General features: G+C 41.6%; 2 protein-coding genes across 2 annotated transcripts; one reads left to right on the top strand and one right to left on the bottom strand.

Annotated features, from left to right (window-relative positions):
* Positions 1-143: 143 nt before the first annotated feature.
* On the bottom strand, positions 144-7,571 carry LOC102777478 (fibronectin type III domain-containing protein 7-like). Its single transcript, XM_087830701.1, has 13 exons — positions 7,425-7,571; positions 7,326-7,341; positions 6,946-7,194; positions 5,463-5,723; positions 4,322-4,582; positions 3,609-3,872; positions 2,835-3,089; positions 2,493-2,750; positions 2,095-2,349; positions 1,552-1,806; positions 537-797; positions 305-334; positions 144-175 (listed from the first exon to the last, which is right to left on the bottom strand). The coding sequence occupies exons 1-13, from the start codon at positions 7,569-7,571 to the stop codon at positions 144-146; spliced, it is 2,544 nt and encodes an 847-aa protein (XP_087686827.1).
* A 361-nt stretch (positions 7,572-7,932) lies between these two features.
* On the top strand, positions 7,933-19,435 carry stxbp3 (syntaxin binding protein 3). The gene is made up of 19 exons (XM_087830498.1): positions 7,933-8,041; positions 9,379-9,428; positions 9,638-9,719; positions 9,833-9,909; positions 10,000-10,072; positions 10,175-10,275; positions 11,139-11,284; positions 11,744-11,837; positions 12,117-12,241; positions 12,376-12,474; positions 12,561-12,618; positions 14,749-14,814; positions 15,022-15,102; positions 15,258-15,393; positions 15,765-15,871; positions 15,952-16,050; positions 17,997-18,082; positions 18,375-18,523; positions 18,807-19,435. The coding sequence occupies exons 1-19, from the start codon at positions 7,996-7,998 to the stop codon at positions 18,908-18,910; spliced, it is 1,779 nt and encodes a 592-aa protein (XP_087686624.1). The 5' UTR covers positions 7,933-7,995; the 3' UTR covers positions 18,911-19,435.
* The last annotated feature ends 1,625 nt before the right edge of the window (positions 19,436-21,060 follow it).

Below are 21,060 nucleotides of genomic sequence, written 5' to 3'. Positions count from 1 at the left end.
CTCCTTCAAATTTTCCAAAGCTGTCCAGTGCACCAGATTGAAGTCTTTACTGATTCGAGCCCTCAGGCTTTATTTTTGACAGTACTGCTATTGCTTATATGTGCTCTCTTTAGCCAGCTGCTTACCATTTGTTGCTAAACATGCTAGTCCACGCTTCGCTTCCCTCTGTAAATAACTGATGGAGAAGAGATTGAAGCATATTTAGAAAAAAATGCATGCATTTTTTTTTTAACAATCTAATGCAATCCAAAATAACATTTTTTGAATCCAAATCAAAAACAATCTAGAGAGATGGCAAACTTACCTGTGCCAATGTTGTCTCCTAAACAGGTGACTAAAAGAGCAGAAACAGAAAAGTCAAAATCTGAGGTACTTTTTTTCTAATCAGTTACTGATTCATGTTTATATAAAACTTTACCCTGACAAAACATGGAAGTAATGAGAAAAATGTGTGAAAGGGATCGCTATAATAATATAATCAATGGAAAATAAAATAAACACAAAGTCTAATTTTATACGATTTCACTTTGAATTACCCGAGTACAGTCTCTTTGGGCAGAATTGGACTTTGCTGCCCTCTTGTGTGAGTGGAGCGACCACTACATGATAGACGTCCCCGCACTGGACGCTGCCGAAGTCACAGCTGTTGTCTCCAGGAGCTGCGGTGCAGTTGTAGTTGCTGTTTCTCCCCACCATCACTGCGATGGAGCTGTGGTTGCTCCCAGTGCTGCGCCAGTAAACCCGCAGAGAGTTACTGGTCGTGCTGTATAATTTGACACCAGACTGACAGCAGGGACCTGCGACAAAGACATGCTAATGAAGTGATGCATGTCTTGTGACTAGAATACTACTTTGCAATTAAAGGCTGAAGAAAAACGGATTACTATGACTGTAACAGCTTTGGTTTTGCTCCTTCATCGGTAGGCATATCTTCTGTTTGTATACACTTATCTTGATACTTTAAAAAAAATCCACAATTCCTTGTAAGTTTTTACTTCAATACATAAAATAAAGGCCTTTAACTCATAAATTAGTTTTTTTAAGTGACTTACTACGCTGCTTTGCACCTCCATATTTTTAGTCTTATACTCTGTTTTAGTAATTTTGTATGATTCACATGATTGCCAGAGCTCCTCAGTTCATCCTCTCTCTAAAAGAGTTGTTTTAACTTTTCTCCTTTGAAGGCAACCCTCTTTTTAAGCCAGCCTTCTTTGGATTGGCTGTCCTTAGCAAACAGAAGGTTTGATCAGCAGGTGGCTGGGGGTTGTGACCAAAGCCATTAGAGGAGTCCGATGCCTTATCTTTTGGGTCATTGCATGATATGCACGTAAATTGCCATGATTATTTGAAACTATGTACATATTTCAAACAAGTAACCAAAGTAAAACCATAATAGATCTGTGCACGTTTTTATAAACTTGTCAGAGCTCTCTGACAGATCATTTTAGCCTTTAAATTTGTCCACACCTCTTCTGTTTTATGTTTTCTTTTATCTTTCACTGACCACTCTTTGTTACTTATTGTCACGGTTTATTAGAAGACATCACTCACTTGATGAGAAACCCTGATAGGTGCAGTTGGACCTGCGTCCGTTATGGCTGATTGCCTCCATGGTGACAGTGTAGTTGGTGCTGCAGGTGATGCATCCCATGAGGCAGTGGGAGTCCTGGGTATGGCAGCGGGCATGACCGCGTGATGATGTCAGAGTGGCGATGAACAAGCGTGCCCCTTTGGCGTGAGACCACGACACGTTGGTGATTGCCTGGGTCACCTGATCCACCGTCAGATTCACTGGGCAACACGGTTCTGCGATAGAAGATGAGGTGTGCGAAATACTTATAACATATCAATTAATGTACAGTTCAGTATATTTTTATATTGCAGCTAGGCAAAAGTGTCTAAATATGAGTCTTGTAAACTAGAAAAATTGACGTAAAGATGGGCAAAGTGTTTAATTGAACATAAACTCTTTTAGGTCCCGTATAATTACCTGGAATAAAGTCACATATGAAGTTATGCAAAGTTGTAAAGTTAAGCAAGAAAGGTCAGGAAGCAGCACTGACCGTTCGTGAGCGACAGCATTCGACTGCTCACCTGTTTCTAGAAACTCAGAGTAGCTGGGTAAACTCGGACCAGCTGTGCTGGTTGCTTCGACGCTTACTTCATAGGTGGAGCCACAGGAAAGGTCAGTGATGTCACAGCTGCTTTTATTGGTGCTACAGATGTGTTTGTCATCGTCTCCATTTGCGCTTACAGTGTAATTAGCGGCCCTGTTATTTGCTGTCCAGCTGACAGTGACGCAGGAGGAGTTCTTTGGATTGAGCATCACATTGTTCGGCATGCAGGGAGCTTCGAGAATGGAGAGAAGGCTGAGTTAATGGTGTCCATGTTGTTTAAGGACCCCTCAAAATTATGAGGAGACATCTTTTTTTTTAGATATTGTAGACTTTTTCTCCTTGGATATGTCTTATTTATATACACAAGTTTTCTACCTGTGTCTTTGGTGTGAGCTTTACAAGCACGGTTGCAACCGCTCACATCACTGCAGGGAATCACCACCACACTGTAGGCAGTGTCACAGCTGAGGCCAGAGAGGACGCACAACGGTGCGGTGTCATTACAGAGGATGACCTCTGAACTGTGTGCAGCCCGGGTCTCGTACAGCACTGCCCCCCGTGAGGGCATCCAACTGATCTCCAGAGTGTCAGTGCTCACCGCTGACACTGACACATCCTCCGGGCAACACACCACTAAAAGAAGTTTATGAATGATCAGAGAGTGAAGAAAATGCATCTCATCGTGACTAAAAAGTGTAATTTTCTGCTGCTACTTACAAGTGGTGTAGTTGAGAACTTGTCCTTGAGGACTGCTGCCAGCGTGGTTGAAGGCCAGCACAGACAGGAGGTATGTTTGCCCACACGGGCAGTGAAAGGTACAGTTGTTGCTGGTGGTGTTGCAGGTTTCCACACTGCTGCCAGCTGTCTCAAAAAGGGCCATGTAGCTGTCAGCATGAGCCACGGTTTTCCACGTTAGAGTGCAGTTGCCTTCTGAAGACTCCACTAGTGCCAAAGACTCAGGTGGGCAGGGGACTGCAGCACAAGACGGCAGGGAATTTAGTCACAGTCACACACTCATAGTGTCAGGTAGGGGTTCGGTGTAGAACACAAAAAACTTGTGTGTCACATTTTATAGCATGTTTTGCATTGTAGTTATTAAAAGTTTGAAAATTATTAATGAATAAATTGTTTTCTTTAAGATATATAAACAGTGTGATATAAAAAACAATGTTGAAATTGTTTTATCTGCTTATGAGTTTTAAAATGTTGTGGTTATAAAGGGTCAGAGTTCAGAGGTCAAAGTATTGCTACCATTGGTCCATAGTTACCCTTAGTGGTCATTAATTTTACAGGATACATTCAACTTTTGTAATGTGGAATTAAATTTGGGTGTTTTTCATGTCATATGGAATATAAATCTTAATTAAAATCAATGCATTAGAAACAACACAAGTTTCTGCATTCGGCTTCATACTTCCAATAATAATTCCATAATTCCAATATTTTTAAAAAACATTATGTGGATGACACATTCATATCTCTTCTACTCACAGGTGATGAAGACTGCAGGGCTAGATGGATAGCTGGGCCCAGCCTCATTTGAGGCAGTGACTTGGATGGTGTGTACCTCTCCACACCCCACTACTGAGAGGGTGCAGGAGCTGGATGTGGTCTTACACATTAAGTTTAGGTCACTCGTCACATTGTACTCAATGGGTCCATAGACCTCCTGGTCTGGCTCCCAAGACACCAAGAGTCCAGCCACACTGCCATTCATCACCACAGACACATTGACAGATGTTGGGGTCCGAGGTCCTGTTAAATGACAAAAAATAAAAACAAAACCAGCGAAGGACTAAACTGGAGTAGACACCAGAACCAGTGTGATATAACTGCATTTGGTTATTTTTGAATGCATGCTTTTATTTGTTGTAATTAAGTGGAAGATTTTGCTTTTTTTACTTCATTGTATTTTTCAAATGTCGACTAAAACAGGAAGTTTTCAAGGTTCTAAGTTTAGAAAACAAGTATTTCATCCTTGTTGTGCTCCTATATTTTAAGCAGCATGTTCATTAAACCTTACGGATAATTTGCCACAGTAAGACTCCTCGGAATTATAATACTGTGTGTGTTTTTGGTGGCTTTACTGCTTTGCTGCATTGACCCTAGATCATGGTTAAGCATTCTTCATGCTGTCCAGGGCTCTTACTGAATAACGCTCTGTATGCTAGAGTAAACACAAAGTGTACTCAGTGCCTGCTTACGTGTAGCCTGTTTAATGTTCGAGCTGTCTCCCTTTCGACCTTCAAGATCCCAAGCAAAACAAGTTATGACGTAGAGTGAGCCAGCATCCAAGCCGGAGAAGGTCAAACTGGTGTTGGAGGTGTTGTACACGCCCATGCTTGTGTTTGAATCAAGCTTGCATATGGACAGGGTGTATTGGACGGCATGAGCAACTGGATCCCAGGATACAACGATGCTGCTGTTGCTCGTAGAGGAGGACGAAAGCTGAGGAGGAGCCAAAACTGTGAAAGACAAGATTAGACTGTTTTATATGTAGTAACTGGTGTGGGAGATGAATACTGTAGCACATTAATGAAAGTCCAAAAGTTTAATCCAAGACTATGTGAAGGAAGTCAGTGTAACGTCAACTTATAGTGGGTGCAACATTTAGAGCTCTTGCCAGTTGTTACATATTCAGACTGTGCACTTATGTTATTTTCTTTGATCATTTTAGTTTTTAAGTGAGGCAGAGCTTCAGAGTTTGATTGTGTTCACGTTCAAGAATCAGTTTGAAAGTTGCTTAGTATTAAAGCGTGAAAGGTTCAAGTAATTGTATGTTAGCGATGAAAACTGTTACTAATATATTAAGCAAGTAATCAGTATTATTAATAGATAAACTTTGTATTACTTTGGTAATAGTCACATAACTTTGTCTTCATTTCTGTTTCAAGTTAATCAAGTTTGCATAAATGAAAAAGTTTAGAGGACATTTCTCTGAATTATTAAAAAATGATTGTCACAAAGTGACTGGATTAGTTGAACAGGTGCAATCTTAAGAGATTTTTAAACAAGACCTGTTGACTGGTGCAAGACCGCTGAGAGGCGGGTTCATGTTTCATGTTCGTGAGAATCGAATGTTGCCCCCCGTAAAGATGAGATTAGAGCTGGTAACCCTTTACTCAGGAAGAGTTCAGCTCTTTATGTTTGACATAGAGGGGTCAGGTATGGTTACCACCGATGCCAGGGAGGCCCGTAGGGTTGAAGATGAGTGTGTATACTGTACCTTTCACTTGAACAATTGAATATAGTGGTTGTGCTGTTTAGACAATAAAACAGATCAAGTGACCTCTGCAGGGCATGGGGTGTAAGACCCATTTCACACGAGTAATTTGAAAATCCCACCTGTCTTTCCAGTTACAGGAATTGAGGGCTGGCTGCGGCCTGCGGTGTTCACAGCCATGATGCTGAGCGAGTACTCAGTGTACGGCGCGAGGGACTCAATCTCAGCTGGAGAGGAGGATGCTGCAACCTCTCTGAAGAAGCCATTGCTGTTCTCGACACGTATGATGTAATGAGACACCCCGTTTCTCGAGTTAAACTCCACTGTCAAGGTTGTGCTATCCAGTGACTTCACGGTCAGAATGGGCTCCATCATATCAGGGGCTGAAAGAGGCACAAACAATTCACAACAGGGATGGTATCAAGTCCACTCTTAAGTTAATTTTTACTGTATGTGTCTGCGTGCTGAACTTTAGATTTAAGTGGTTTAATTAAGTGGTTTTTTTTAATTTAAAAAGCAACCAAAACTACCCCATACTTTATTGTCTGTGAATCTCCTCTGGTACATTTACTGAACATAACTATAAATCACACGTTTATTACTAGTGATGTCTCAAGTGATACTAGTGATGCTAGCCTGAAAAATGGCAGTAATACTAGCAGTAAAACTGCCAACAGATCTAGATAGCTATATTTGCATTGCAAAATTACTTATTTTCATGGTTCCAGCATAGCTTTTTGCCGTACATAATTTTATTTAGATCAGTGATCAGTGTGCCTAAACATGGCAGCTTTACAAACATTCTAACCCAGGGGTGGGCAATCTCAGTCCACGAGGGCCGGTGTCCCTGCAGGTTTTAGATGTGTCCTCGAACCAACACAGCTGATTAAAATGGCTAAATTAGCTCCTCAACATGTCCTGAAGTTCTCCAGAGGCCTGGTAACGAACTAATCATGTGATTCAGTTGTGTTGACCCAAGGTGAGATCTAAAACCTGCAGGGACACCGGCCCTCGTGGACTGAGATTGCCCACCCCTGTTCTAACCCATCGAGCTTTACAGGCTATTCTTTGAAATTTACAACTCAAATAACATTAATTGGGAAACTGTAAGTTCAAAATTAACAACCTTGAACTCTATGGAGAACGGACACTTAAAGACACTGTGTAATAAAAGTCTAATAATAGGTATTACCAGTCCAGCGTGAAGTTTGAAAAACTTAAGAAACACTGGAAAGTTTACTTCCTAAATGACTTCCTTTTCATAATGAATCAGTTCTATTTTTTCCATTCAAATTATAAGCTACAATCTTAACACTCTTATGTGATGCAACAGAAATGAAGCTTGCTACAAATACTGTAGGATTTCATTGTGGTATACAGGGGGTTCATCAGCTGCTGTAGCGTGTTCTCCAAACTTTAAAAAGGTACTGGTTGCATTTCTATGCAACAGCTACACAGCCTGGACCCTCTAGAAATGAAACAACTTATTAGGACAAAGTCATGTTCAATAAAATTAATTTAAAAACTGTTTGTTTTAGAAATAAATAGTAAGATACTTCATATCTTAAACAGCATGAGCATGGACTGAAGTGCATGATGTCTTACCTGTTGATGATTCAACTGATGCAGTGCTGAGTTTTTGGGAACCACTCATTGCTTCAACTACGAAGTTATACATGACGTTTGGAGACAGCGAGGTAACAGAGCCCATCACTGTGTTTGGACCAAATGATGCAAAAGCGACATGTTCGCTCTGTGATTTTACAGTGATCTGGTATGAAGTGGCTCCAGAGTACCTGGTCCATCTGAGAGTCACAGTCTTTGATGTTGCAGAGAACACAGACACTTTAAAATCTAATGAAGGTAGAGCAAAAATCATTATAAGACACATTTGGCACCCTGAGAAAAAGATTCTTTCAGACAAGTCAAGTTTTTTTCTTGTTCTGTGATAAAGCGCCAATATAGTAAAAGACAACATACAGTACCTGATTGGGCTGCAGCCTGCAAATTAAGATAAAATATATGTATTAAGTGTTCTGATCAATTTCCTATGACAATTATCTCCTCACTATTTATTACAATACCTGTGAGCACATGCCCAGTAATACAAAAATCTCCAGCCACTTCATAGCAACAGTTTTTCTGGTTTGTGTCTTCTCTCCTTCTCTTGATAGCTTCTCTTTGATTCTTAAAAACACTTCTCTCCAGTGGTTTGATCTTTTCTTAAACATCTACCAGCTGAAATACCTGCAGCAAGCCCCTCCCACTGGGGGGGTTAAATGTCTTTTTATACTGAAGGGGCCAGTGTAGGTTGAATGCCATGAAAACAACCTACCTTTGAAAGCATCATGTTCTGCACTCAAGGATATATCCACTAAATGTGGCATAATTACTGTCTGGAGGCCTCAGAGCCACCTCTTTGACAGTAACAGAGATAGACTTTTAGATAGATAGATAGATAGATAGATAGATAGATAGATAGATAGATAGATAGATAGATAGATAGATAGATAGATAGATAGATAGATAGATGTCTTGTGCGCTTCATCACTAAAAAACTACAACTCACTGTCGCACACTTGGTGACGCGAATGACGTCAGAGTTTGTCTTCGTGAATTTCTCGAAGGGAAGAGGCGCAGTGGGGGAAAAACAAGATGGCAACGGGCTCAGATCACGGGCTGAAAAGAATAGTTTGGAAAAGTAAGTTTACTCCAACAGGAGAGTATTTCTTATTCTTGTAAAATAGCACAACTGCGTTTGTTTAGCACGTGACAGGCCGTGAACTGTGAGCTGTTTTAGCTAACCTCTTCCTGCGCGACTTTAGCTTTTGGAACATTTTCATTCAGCTGTTCCCTTTGAGCGGAAAATTACAAATTTACGAAACGCAGTAGAACCGATAGAGGAAACAGCCGCAGACGCAACTTGACCTAACACTTGGCCCGGTCAGAGCATAACGACTTTTTTAGGCTACTTGTTTGTAGGAGTAGCCATGGGTGAGGTCACTGTACGTCTGCAACCGCACCTCGTTTATGCAGCGGGATTGCTACAAGCCTGGCGTATTATTTGTATCCCTATCCTGATGTCTTGCCTTCCTCTTGTTGGCTGTGGTTAGGTTATGTCACCAAGAAGGCCGGTTTGGGTTGCCGTTAAAATGAGGGTCAAACAAGCAGCTAAAACGGATGCAGCCCAGTAGAACAGCGGTAATGACGTTTTGTTGCTGCTGACATGTGTTGTTAGAACTCTGTCAGACTGGTGACCTGGACCCACCTTTCGCCCTGTGACAGCTGGGATAGATGTATGGATGATTCAAGTTTACGCACTACAGGCTACAAAATGACCATAAAGTCGCTGAACAGTTGTCCCTAAATGAATGAGAGTGCTATCACTCAGGTTTGCCCAATAACAGGCTAATAATCAAGTAACAGAGTTAGACAGAAATAGCCTTTGTTCTTAATACTCCACTCATGAAAGCTGAAATAACCTTGGCAGTACGTAAATACTTTAGTTGGTTCAAAGGTCATTCCTTCTTAATTAATCAAAAATGTTTTTAAAAACTGCCAAAAATCCCCCAACTAAGTTTAAGTTTACTACTTAAGATAAAATATGTAAAACTCCAGGACCTCACTGTTTCCTCACAAAAAAATAGAAAGTGACGGGATCTGAGTTTTTCTGGCACTTACTTTTGAGGAGCTGTTTTAAAATTCCATTATCTAGAAAACTACTAGTGTCATACCCTTTCACGCTCACGTGGTATGACCCAAACACATATGAAGAATCAATTGTACAATTGTACCAAGACTCTGAAATATTACGAAACACAACTGCATAACTTTTATACATTAGGCTATAAACGTTCTAATATGTTTTAATTTGATGCATAAGTAGCGAGATAATGGATATTTGCAGTTCTGATTACATCACTTTCTGTTTTGCACACTTGAACTAAGAGGTAGCTTAAACAGTGACATCATGAACAATAATTTGTTTTCAGATTATTGTTGTGTTTTTCATGTTGTCATGTTATGTGCTCCTTACAGGAATACAGGACACAATTATTACAGACTGCAAAAACTCTGAAGTATGGAAGGTAAGAAACCCACCATGTGCTCAGTACAGAGTCCCAGAATTGTACTTGGATAAATGGACAAGCTCCAAGTTACAGATTCAGCTTTGATATGATTGATTCTCACTCATTCGCTTTGTCTTGATATAGAGAAATTTTTGCAGCATAGCATGGGAGTATATTACTGTTTAATGCATAATTAAAGGAGCATTTTCACGTTGTCTTCTTCACAGATATTGATTCTGGATCCCTTCACCACCAAGCTCCTCTCGTCATGCTGCAAAATGTCCGATCTGATGTCAGAGAAGATAACAAGTCGGTGGAATGATGTCCTTATATTTATTTTTACATCATGAAGCTATTTGATCAAAGATAATTTGTGCGTGTATGTCTTTAGCTACTATTGACTACTAGTATTCTGTTTCTAGTTGTGGAGGACCTGTTCAAAAGCAGAGAGCCTGTTCTCGAAATGAAGGCCATTTACTTTATGACACCTACTGCTAAGGTTTGCTGTTAAAACTTTTTCATTTTCATTTTTTTAACATATCACTGCCAATCTCTGTTGTGAGTTCTTAAATCTAATTTATTTTCATAGTGTGTGGATGCCTTTATAAAGGATTTCAAGCCCAAACCCAAATACAAAGCTGCGTACGTCTATTTCACTGACTGTAGGTAACTCCTGTGTTGGCGCTTAAATCTGCTTCATCAGCCAAATAGCAGATATACCTTTTACGATCAAAGTGGGCACTGAAAGCTTTTTTGATCCGCAGACTGCCCTGATGACCTGTTCAACAAAATGAGGCAAGCCTGTGGAAAACACATAAGGGTCTGCAAGGAAATAAACATCTCTTTCATGCCTCAGGAAGCACAAGTAAGTGTTTAAAATTTAGCCAAGTGTTCTTTTTTTAGTTTATTTTGTAATAGTCCATTTCCTCTTTTTGTCAAAATTTCCCTCAGTTGACAGGCACGCACTTGCCTGTGCACTTGCCTGTTGTTGAAGGAAGGGAATTTGCCTCGTGTAGGGTGTTTCTTAAAGTCCTAAAGAGAGTAAATCCTGTAGCTTCACATTTTTCCTTGCTATAGCATTTCAGCGGCTTTGTTGTCAACTTTTCCCGTTTATAATTCACCGTGTGTTCTCAATGGGTTTTGACTGCAGGTGGGATAGTTGCAGAAACGGAAAACTACTGTTGTATACGCGTTACTGGCATTGTCTTGCTGCAGTGAGCGAAACTGGTGAATTCAGCTTTTGCAGATATGAGTTGTTACTTTCACCAGGTGTTGTAGGTTCACAAAGGCTTAAAACGGGGTTTGTTTGTTTATTAGCCGCTTGCTTCGTGTTTGGCAGGCAACATGCTGCCATCGTATCATGTGTAATTCATCATATGTTGATGTGAATTAGATGTTGTCATTGAAGTAAAAGGTGGTATATGTGCATATATTCTGAAAATGGCTCACTTTAGCCTGTTACTAGGCGGATGTTAGGAAACACAATGATGTCATAATTTCTGATATAGATGAGAACCTTTAAGATATACCTGTGTACCAGGTTTGATTGCTCATCTGCTGATTTTCTAGGAGATGTGATAGAAACACACAAGCAGGTGCTTAATGTATTATTGCCTCGAGTTCGGGAAACGATGAGAAATTAAAAATGATCCTTGTGCTCAATTTGTATCTTCTGGAACTTTAATGATGACAGCTGTGGTTTACACTGTGGTATTAAACACTTTGAAGGTTTTCACCTGCGATAATCCCGGGGCTTTCCGAAGCATCTACAGCCCCAAGAGTCAGGACAAAACGAAGACACTGGAGACACTGGCAGACCAGCTCGTTACACTCTGTGCCACATTAGACGAGTACCCAGGGATCCGATACAAGAAGTAAGTCAGACAACATGTAGTGTCTTAGGTTACAATACACCCGAGCCCCCAAGCAGAGTGAAACTTTTTACGAGAAAAAGTCAGAATAGGTTCCGTATTAATGGCAGGAATAATGCTGGGCTTGAAAACAAAGCGTTGGTATCACTTGTTTCTTTGAACAGACTGGTTTTAGAATGTGTTTGTTCCGAGTGAATATAGTAGAGATGTATCTTATAACGTTCACTGTTCAAAGAAATAGCTTTGTGTAGAAAGAATCAGTTGGCAGCTGAGCAAGTGAGATTACTCGCTCACAGCAGCGCTGATCCTATTCAGCCTGATGAAAGTAAGAGTGTAAAGATATGTAAAGAGCAGAGTGTAGCTGTTATTTACAGAAAATACAGTTTTGTGTTTTATACACTGGATTAACCTTGACCTCAACGTTCACTTGACTCACGGAAACAACATTTATATCATAACTAGAGACGGCAACATGGAGAATGCCAAACTCCTTGCAGAGCTGGTGGACCGGAAGCTGGCCACACACTACCAGCTGGATGACAGTGGCAAGAAAAAGGTGAGAGGCCTGCCGAACAAAGGATGGTTTCAGGATAAACAAGGTCGTAGCCCTGGGAGTAAATGGGAATTTGAAAATACTGTATTGTTTATCCCAACTAAGTATCACATGAACAAATAAAATAATCCCTCCTTTGCCTCAAGCACATTAAACAGTTCCCTTTAATATAAATTTTAAAAGGCAAAAGTTTGGACAGCTTGCTTCGTGGCAGTGAATTATCCCAGTTTTTATATATAATTTAATAATATATAACTTTTTTGTTTCCCCCTACATCACCAGGAGAAGACCCAAGCCCAGTTGCTGATAGTCGACAGAGGCTTTGATCCTGTGACCCCCATCCTGCACGAGCTGACCTACCAGGCCATGGCCTACGATCTCATTGAAATAGAAAACGATACCTATAAGTAATGCAGTCTACTTCCTGTATTTTATATAGAGAGATAGATATAGAGATATATGTGTACAATCTGCTTACTGCTTCATACTTTTGTGCTCATGAGAAACTAGATACTGATATTCTGGGTCATTTTGTGTCCAGGTACAAGGCTAGAGACGGCTTAGAGAAGCAAGCCCTGCTGAATGAGGATGACATGCTCTGGGTGAAGCTGAGGCACCAGCACATCGCAGAGGTTTCAGCGTAAGTGTGCGAAACCAGAAGTATGGCAATATCTTCTTCTTGTTGTCAGAACACTCATCTTAACGTTTTTGTTTTCCCTACAACAGGCAAATTCCCAAGATGGTGAAGGAGATATCTGCTAGCAAGAAACAGCCAGATGGGAAGGTACAGTGCAGTGGTTTCTGCTTGTGATCGTTTCGTTTTGAAAAGCATATCTTGAGCAAACATTTAAGATAAGATAAGATAAGATAGAACTTTATTAATCCCTCGGGTAGGTTCCTCTGGGAAATTTGTTTTCCAAAAAGCACAGCACCGACAGAAGTTACAGAGTCAAGAATATTATATATATATATATATATACACACACACACACATATATAAATACAAAGACATATATAGATAAAATATACAAAGGGGATAAATAGAATAAATAGGAATAAAAATAAAAATAAAAATACAAGTGAATTGCACATTTCAAGTATGATTGTTAACAAAAAGTATTGCACAAAGGTATTACACAGTGGAGTGGAGAGACACTACAGCTTAGTTGTTCCCCCCTCCTTTGTCCTCCTGTTTCCCCTCCCTCTCCCCTCCAGAGAGGAGTTAAACAGTTTGATGGCGTGAGGGACAAAGGAGTTTTTAAGTCTGTTGGTTCTTGTCTTTGGGAGAAGCAACCTGTCACTGAACAGACTCTTCTGGTTGTTTATGGCCGTGTGCAGAGGATGCCCAGCATTGTCCATAATATCCAGCAGTTTCTTTAGTGTCCTTTTCTCTGCCACTGTCACCAGAGTGTCCAGCTTCATGCCAACCACAGAGCCAGCCTTCCTGATCAGTTTTTCCAGCCTGGATGAGTCCTTCTTTGCTGTGCTGCTCCCCCAGCACACCACAGCATAGAAAAGTACTCCAGCAACCACCGACTGGTAAAACATCCTCAGGAGCTTCCTGCAGATGTTAAAAGACCTCAGCCTCCTGAGGAAGTACAGTCGGCTTTGAGCTTTTTTGTACAGGTGCTCTGTGTTGCATGACCAGTCCAGTTTATTGTCCACCCACAGCCCGAGGTACTTGTACTTGTTGACCACCTCCACCTCCTCCCCCTCTATCTGAACCGGCAGTGGACCTGCTCTGGACCTCCCAAAGTCCACAACCAGTTCCTTAGTCTTTGAGGTGTTGAGTTGCAGGTGGTTTGTGTGACTCCATGTGACAAAGTTCCTCACCAGACTTCTGTACTCCTCTTCCTGATCATCCCAGATACACCCCATGATGGCTGTGTCGTCTGCAAACTTCTGAATGTGACATGATTCAGAGTTGTAGCAGAAGTCAGAGGTGTACAGGGTGAAGAGAAGAGGGGACAGCACAGTTCCCTGTGGTGCTCCTGTGCTGCTGACCACAGTGTCAGACGTGATGTCCTTCAGCCTGACGTACTGTGGCCTGTCGGTGAGGTAGTCGGAGATCCAAGCCACCAGGCAGGGGTCCACCTCCATCCTGTTCAGTTTCTCCTGGAGCAGACAGGGCCGGATGGTATTAAAGGCACTGGAAAAGTCAAGAAACAGGATCCTGACCGTGCCTTTTCCCCCATCGAGGTGTGAGTGGGCTCTATGCAGGAGGTACAAGATGGCATCCTCCACTCCCACACCCGACTTGTAGGCGAACTGTAGTGGGTCCTGGGCCTGTTGTACCTGTGGTCAGAGGAGGTTGAGGAAGAGCCGCTCTAGAGTCTTCATAAGATGTGATGTCAGTGCCACCGGTCGGAAGTCATTCAGCTCATTGGGCCGGTTCCTTTTGGGGACCGGGACGATGCAGGATGTCTTCCATAGGGTGGGCACTCTCCCCAGTCGCAGACTGAGATTGAAGACTCGTTGTAGCGGCTCCCCAAGTTCAGCAGCACACGCCTTTAGCATCCTCGGACACACCTTGTCCGGACCTGCTGCCTTTCTGGGGCGAAGCTTCCTCAGTTGTCTCCTGACCTGATCCACTGTGACACTGGGAGATGATTGGAAGGAGGGGGGGGAAGATGTCCTGCTGCTGAGAGAGGGATTGGAGGAGGGGGGTGTCATCATAGTGTCAGGAAGGGGGGGAAGCAAGGGAGGTAGGAGAGTGGGGAGAGGGCTCTGTAGTGAAGGTGAGGGTGAGGGTGGGGGGGTTGTGGGCTGGTCAAACCTGTTGAAGAAGTTGTTGAGTTCGTTTGCCTTCTCCACAGTCCCCCCCACTGTGCTGTTCAATGTTAATGTTAATGTTAATGTTAATGTGTTCATATATATAAATATATATGTATATGTATGTTTTTTGTTTCCCCAGATCTCAATTAGCAATTTGGCTCAAATGATGAAGAAGATGCCTGCGTTCCGTAAACAGATGACAGAGGTATGCAGTAAAACTTATGTAGGGATAACTGAACTTACTTCGAAGTTATGTGCTCATCTGAAATGTGAGATTAAAGCAGAATTTTCTCCAGGATCTTATTGTAAGGGCTACGCAATCCTTATATTGTGGTCGGGTGTGGCGCCTCTGCAGCCTGTTATTACATTGGGTTGACCTGATGTTTTTAACAGTTTTCTGTCTGGATTCTAGAAAACGATTCATCTGCAGCTGGCTGAGGACTGCATGAAACATTTCGCAAACAATGTGGAGAAACTCTGCAAAGCTGAACAGGTCTGTTTATGCTCTGTTATCAAGATCTAGCAGTCACACTCTCCTTGACCTGCAGAGTACCGTTACTGTATGCGGCCAAGTGTGACCTTCTAATCAAAGCTTTAGGGAAGTGTGTCATGTGTACTATGTGTAATATGCTGTATGTTTCTGTGCAGGACCTTGCAGTAGGCGCCGATGTGGATGGGTTGAAGGTGAAAGATCCCATGAGGACTCTGCTGCCAGTGCTGCTGAACCCATACAGTAAACATGACAAGATCAGAGCTGTGCTGCTCTACATCTTCAGCCTGAACGGTACATCAGCCTTCTCGTGAATAAAGTAGTGATGTCAGCATTAATCTCGTTAAAATGACGTTAACGCCATAACTGCATTAACACAGCAAATCTCCGTTAGCGAGCTAACGCAGATCTCCCCACACAAGGCCTGCACAGCGGTAGCGCGGTTAGCTCGTTAACGCATTAGCACCGTGCAGCCCCTCACACGGGGCGATCCGCGTTAACTCGCTAACGGAGATTTGCAGCGTTAATGCGGTTATGGCGTTAACGTCATTTTAACGAGATTAACGCTGACAGAAATAGAATAAACTTTTTTTGACTAAAAATTAGAGGTGCTAATTTGTCCATCTGTCTTTTTTGCTTTTTGGTTGTTTGGTGTTTGTAAACAGGGACAACCGAGGAAAACTTAAACAAACTTATTGAGCATGTAAAGATCGAGGGAGAACCGGAGTATATCCTGAACTGGAAAGAGCTGGGTGTGCCCATCATCATAACGGTAGGTTGAGAAAAGGAAAACGTTTCAGTGTTTTGATTTATCCATTTTTTCAATTTTCATTGATGTACTTTTCTTTCCAGCCCAGTTTCTTCCCTCGTAAACCCAACCGACGCGAGCGTTCCCAAGAGGAGAGATACAACCTTTCCAGATGGATCCCCACCATAAAAGATGTGATGGAGGTCAGTGACATCATCATGTGGTATCCTAGCTTGTCTTTGCACCCATTGTCTCTACATTAGTAAGCATCCATAAACTGTACCTTTGCAATTCACCGATTCTGCTAGCTGCTAATGATTGCTAAGTGATGGATTTTATTAATCTATCTAAATCTAAATTACTAAAGTAGAAACTTGCGGGCTTTGTTGTAGCTCACTTGAGTCCATATTATGCTTTAGACAGTGAAAGTAAAACTGCTCTACAGGCACCAACACACAGGCGGGGTGTAGAGGTTTCAGTTCAGTTGGTGGAATGAACTTTTTCGACACCTGTCAATCAAAGCTTTGAGCAAGTACAAATGTTTGAGTTATAAATAAAAAGTTACCCTGGCACACAGTTGTTATAAAGGATGAATTTATCCATTGCCAAAAGCAGTTTTTATTTCAGGCTGTAAACATTTGTTCATTTCATTGCTGATTTGGGGCATTTGAACATGTGTGAGCTGACTCTGTTGTGGACCCAGCCTTGAGCGGTCATTACAGTAGTTGATGCTTGCATCTTGCCAAACTGAACATGTAACTGTATCTGTTTCATTGTGCTACCCCAGTCCTCGTCTAAGGGGCATTCATGAGCACAACTATGGAAGCAGAACAAAAGGAGGTTATCAGATTTGGGTCATCTGATAAGCTGTGTCACACAAGTTTGTGTTGTTTTGTACCGTTTTCTGCATCCTAGCAAGTGTAAACCACAGTAAGGCACTAGTTGTTGCCTTGTTGTTTTTCTTCAGAGGATGGTCCTTCTGTTTCTGTCTCAGTCCCTCAGAACTAGTGTTTTTATTGTCTTATAAGTATGTTGGGTGAAAATCTTTGTCCTTCGTTTGTGTGAAATTCGCTGTGCTGCCAGTTTTTGGTTTTCTTTTCTAAATGTACCTTTTCACTGTGCTTTGTTTTCACTTTGGTAAAGTCATGTGACCTGTCAACCACAAACCATGAAAAGAAAATATATACTTGCTCTTAAAACTCAGCTGCCGAAGCCGTTTCTCTGAAATGGGTGTGGAACTGAGAGGTGGAAATACCCCCGTTAGCAGTTTTCCCCCAAACTCTTCTCCTCACTCGGTCTCAGTTCTGTAAATCCATGTTGTTAATCAGATGGAGTGTATCCAATGAAGAGGAGGCTCCTAATAGCAAACAAAACTGAGAGGAGCTTTTTAGTAATCATCTTACAGGTTACTGTGAAAATAAGTTTATATTAGATTAGAATTTAACTCCAAGTAAAAGGATCTGTAACATGAGCTCGTTTCTTCTCATCTTCACTTGCATTTCCTGTTATTACATGAAAAAAAAAAAGAAAAACATCAGTTGTCTTCACCTGAGCACCTGGTTTCCTGTCAAATGCGGTTAAAATGTTTCCTCTTGCAGCAGAAGACAAATTGATTTGATGTGTGGGAGCTGAATATCTGCTGCAGATAACTTAAAGCTCGTCTGCTAGTCTCAAGTATTTCTAAGCATAAAGGTGCATGATGCAAAAAACAGTGAGACTTTGAGTTTGAGGAAAGCAAATTGTTTGTCAAGCAGTAGCCTGTGTTTTGACATCTACTAATGCATCATGTAGTTACGTTATTATCACACCTTCCCTTGGCACCAAAATTACTCATCATGTGTTCTTCTGTTAATTATCTCTGTTAATGGCACAACTTCTGCTTTTAAGTTGTGACGTCACCCACAAAATAAATTGTTTTACAGAGTGACTGAAACTTGTGTTCCAAATATAAAGAAAACTGAAGTATGTGCATGATGGTCAAAGAGATACACGTTGCGTAACATTTAGAAGATGACCACTGGACATATAAATTAAATGTAGGTAGGACCCCTCAGCGAGTGAAGGTTACTGCACTTTAAAATTGTTACTGGCTTGCAAAACAGATTTGCTCTCCATGTCACATGATCTCTAAAACATGCGATACTTCCAGGATGTCGTGGAGAACAAACTGGACACCAAAGAGTGGCCGCACCAGTCCGAGTGTCCTGCTGCCTGGAATGGCTCCGGGGCTGTGAGGTGGGTTTTTGTGAGTGACCAGGCTGGAACTGGGCTGCTGTTTTGGTTTCTTTCTAACTGAAGAATATACAGTTTAACAACCCTACAGTTTTGTGTTGTTGTGTCACTTAGTTATGCTTATACAGTCAGTCTGTGTGATTTATCTCTCCACATTCACTTTCTGTCTCTTAGAGGGTTGATTGAGGTGAATGAGGTCGATTTTCCAGTTTCAGCAGTAAGAAGCAGCGTCTGCTTTTTCTTCCTTAAGGCTCTGTCAGTAAATATTTCCGATGCGCCTCCTTCTTCTCCACAGCGCACGGCAGAAGCACAGAGGCAGCACTCAGGATGACCGCCGGACTGGCTCACGTCTCATCATCTTTGTTATAGGAGGGATCAGCTTCTCTGAGATGCGCTGCGCCTACGAAGTCACCAGGGCAATGAAATCCTGCGAGGTCATCATTGGTAAGACTCAGTGCAAGGAAACAGCTGGACAATGCTTCGTACCAAACAGGCGCGCAGAAAGTCAGAATGCTGGGAAATATTAGCTTGCAGCACATGAACTAAGGAGAGCTATGATTGTGACGATTATCAGGAAGGTTCCACTGAGTTTTAAGATTACACTTATACGTTATTTCCTGCTGTTTTACACCCCCTACTGGAGCAGAGTGGAATTATGACAGGACTTTTCTTTTGTTTGTTTGTTTGTTTGTTTTTAATGCAATTTATTTATCTTTATCCAATACAGGGTCTTCCCACATTTTGACCCCCACCGTTCTCCTGGATGACATCAAGGCCCTGAGCAAAGGACCCATGGAAAGCTTCACACTAGAGGTCGAGACCAAAGCTTGAGAAGTTCGGCCTCCACCCCGCTTGTTTCTCTACATCCCTTATCACTCAGCACAGCACACTTATCTTAACTTCCTCAGTGGAATTGTGAAGGAAATTTCCTTACAGTCATTTAAATAGCTTTTCAATCCAAGCCCATGTTTATAGTGCAAGGTATGAGACGCAGATTTTCCACATGAAGACCTAAGAACATGGTGCAATTATGATATTGTGATTTGAACATTTGGATTGTATTTAAATACTAACTGATCTCATCCTACTATAACCCGTCTGTTTGTTTGTCTTAAAAAATTATGATAATGTTACAAGTTGAAAGGCTTCTAAGAGAAACCTTGAGAAACAGAAAAGTGGTGCAAAGTCGCACATCACTGATGTATATATGTATGTAAGCACTGAGCCCCTGCTATGCCATTTTGACTTTTTCACCTCTGTTCATAAACACTTTAATGACTTTTGAAGACTATTTTTAACATTGAGTATTTACGTTTTCCTTGAACAGCTGACTAATAAATGGATGAAGTGGTTCAAGTCTTAAGAGTTCATTTTGCCTCATTTGTAGACTGCGCATGGAGCTAAAACATCAGAATAGCCAGTAAATGTCCACAAGAGAAAACCAATGCAAATTTCCTAAATTCCTGGCTAAGCTGGGTAAACAGCATTAACAGGTCTTTGCATCAGGGTGACATGTAAACACTCACAGGAAAGTCCTGCTTCACTGATCCTACATGCGCAACCACTTACACGTATGGAACTGTATGGTGGATGATAATCTGACAGTGCTTTCCTGAATTCGTAACTCCATCGGTTTTGACAAGATCTCCAACGGCACTGGCTTAAATGCAAACCCAAACCATCACAGAGTCTCCACCCTGTTTTACAGATGGCTGTAGACGCTCACTGCTGTACCTCTCTCCTGACCTCCTCCGTACATACCAATTCAAACCAAAAATGTCATTTTTAGAGTCATTACTCAGACCTGTTGCCACTGATTTTCAGTATAGTTCTTGTGTAATTTGGCAAACCCCAGACATTTCTCTCTGCTTCCCTTCCTTGTCTTCCTTGACAGTCACTGAGACCATTTTTGCCGAGGATGGATCAACATCTACAGGGCCGGAAATGAGGAGTGGTGCAAGACGTTAGCACAGTGGTGTATGTTACTGCTAAGGACTCCTGCTAACACTTGCTTTCATTGTTGAAAATGGCTTTAAATTATAAGTGTGTTTGTGTGTGTCCCTCCCAAAAGTAAAAGCCTCCCAGTGGAAGCAGGCGACCACAGGTACGCATACACTCACATTCATCTACAGTAAGGTGCTGCTCTAGTTCCTATTTTTCTGCTCTCTGTTATCTAATCTAAACACAGCTTTCAGGAACTTCTCTTTCTTTATGTGTAAACCTGTTCTCGTGAAACCAGTGTTAAAGTTCTGCTTTCACTGCGGTCGGTCCGTGTCCATGAATCTGACGCCAGGCAGGTGCTGCAACAAGGTCTCCTACTGCTCCAGGACCTGCAAGCTCAACTCCTGGGAAGAATGAGTGCGTCCGGGTGTCAGATGGGAGTCAGAGACCCTCCACCCAACAGTTAGAGCCAAACTTCAGCAGCCTTAAAATATTTGATGACAGTTTGTCACAAGTGCTTTGAATATATGAATCACTTATCTGAATAATAAAATGATGTTTAGAGAACAATTGATGATACAGAGAATTTGTGAAATGCTGATTTAGTTTTGGATGAATAGACCATGTAAATACTCTATTTCTTTCTTTCCAGCATCTGTTGACAGTGCCCAGAAAAATGATGTATCAAAGAAGTCCCAGGGCTTTGTCTGCTATCTTGAAATCCAAAAAAGCCCCCAGAGTGTCCAGTTCGAATCCCAGAGAGAACTAAAGCTGTTGAGCAAGGCAGAGAAAAAGTTCTAGAGCCAAAGCCAAGTCAATGTGATGGAAAATTAGAGCCACAACTGATGGATATTAAAATTTCTGTTTCATTATGTCTAATATTGACTTACCTAATTTAACAAAGCACTCTTAGATCACTGTATGTGGTTGAATGGTGGCAGCATTCGTGCCATAATATTTCTCATATTTATAGCTGTCAGATTATAGTATCAGATAACATAACAGTCTGTTATTATTTTTTCACATTCCTATGATGTTCC

This window comes from Neolamprologus brichardi, chromosome 17 (genome assembly GCF_056152115.1).
Source record: "Neolamprologus brichardi isolate AB-2024 chromosome 17, ASM5615211v1, whole genome shotgun sequence".
NCBI classification, from domain to species: domain Eukaryota; kingdom Metazoa; phylum Chordata; class Actinopteri; order Cichliformes; family Cichlidae; genus Neolamprologus; species Neolamprologus brichardi.
This window is presented reverse-complemented; position numbering and strand designations above follow the sequence as displayed.

Excerpts from the sequence above, each read along its gene's own strand:
- LOC102777478 (XM_087830701.1), bottom strand. The coding sequence starts at position 7,571 with ATGTTTAAGAAAAGATCAAACCACTGGAGAGAAGTGTTTTTAAGAATC. Across the intron at positions 2,350-2,492 it reads AGCTCACACCAAAGACACAG|CTCCCTGCATGCCGAACAAT; the intron begins GTAGAAAACTTG and ends CCATTCTCGAAG. Across the intron at positions 798-1,551 it reads CTATCAGGGTTTCTCATCAA|GTCCCTGCTGTCAGTCTGGT; the intron begins GTGAGTGATGTC and ends TCTTTGTCGCAG.
- stxbp3 (XM_087830498.1), top strand. The coding sequence starts at position 7,996 with ATGGCAACGGGCTCAGATCACGGGCTGAAAAGAATAGTTTGGAAAA. Across the intron at positions 12,475-12,560 it reads CACATCGCAGAGGTTTCAGC|GCAAATTCCCAAGATGGTGA; the intron begins GTAAGTGTGCGA and ends TCCCTACAACAG. Across the intron at positions 18,083-18,374 it reads AATGGCTCCGGGGCTGTGAG|CGCACGGCAGAAGCACAGAG; the intron begins GTGGGTTTTTGT and ends TCTTCTCCACAG.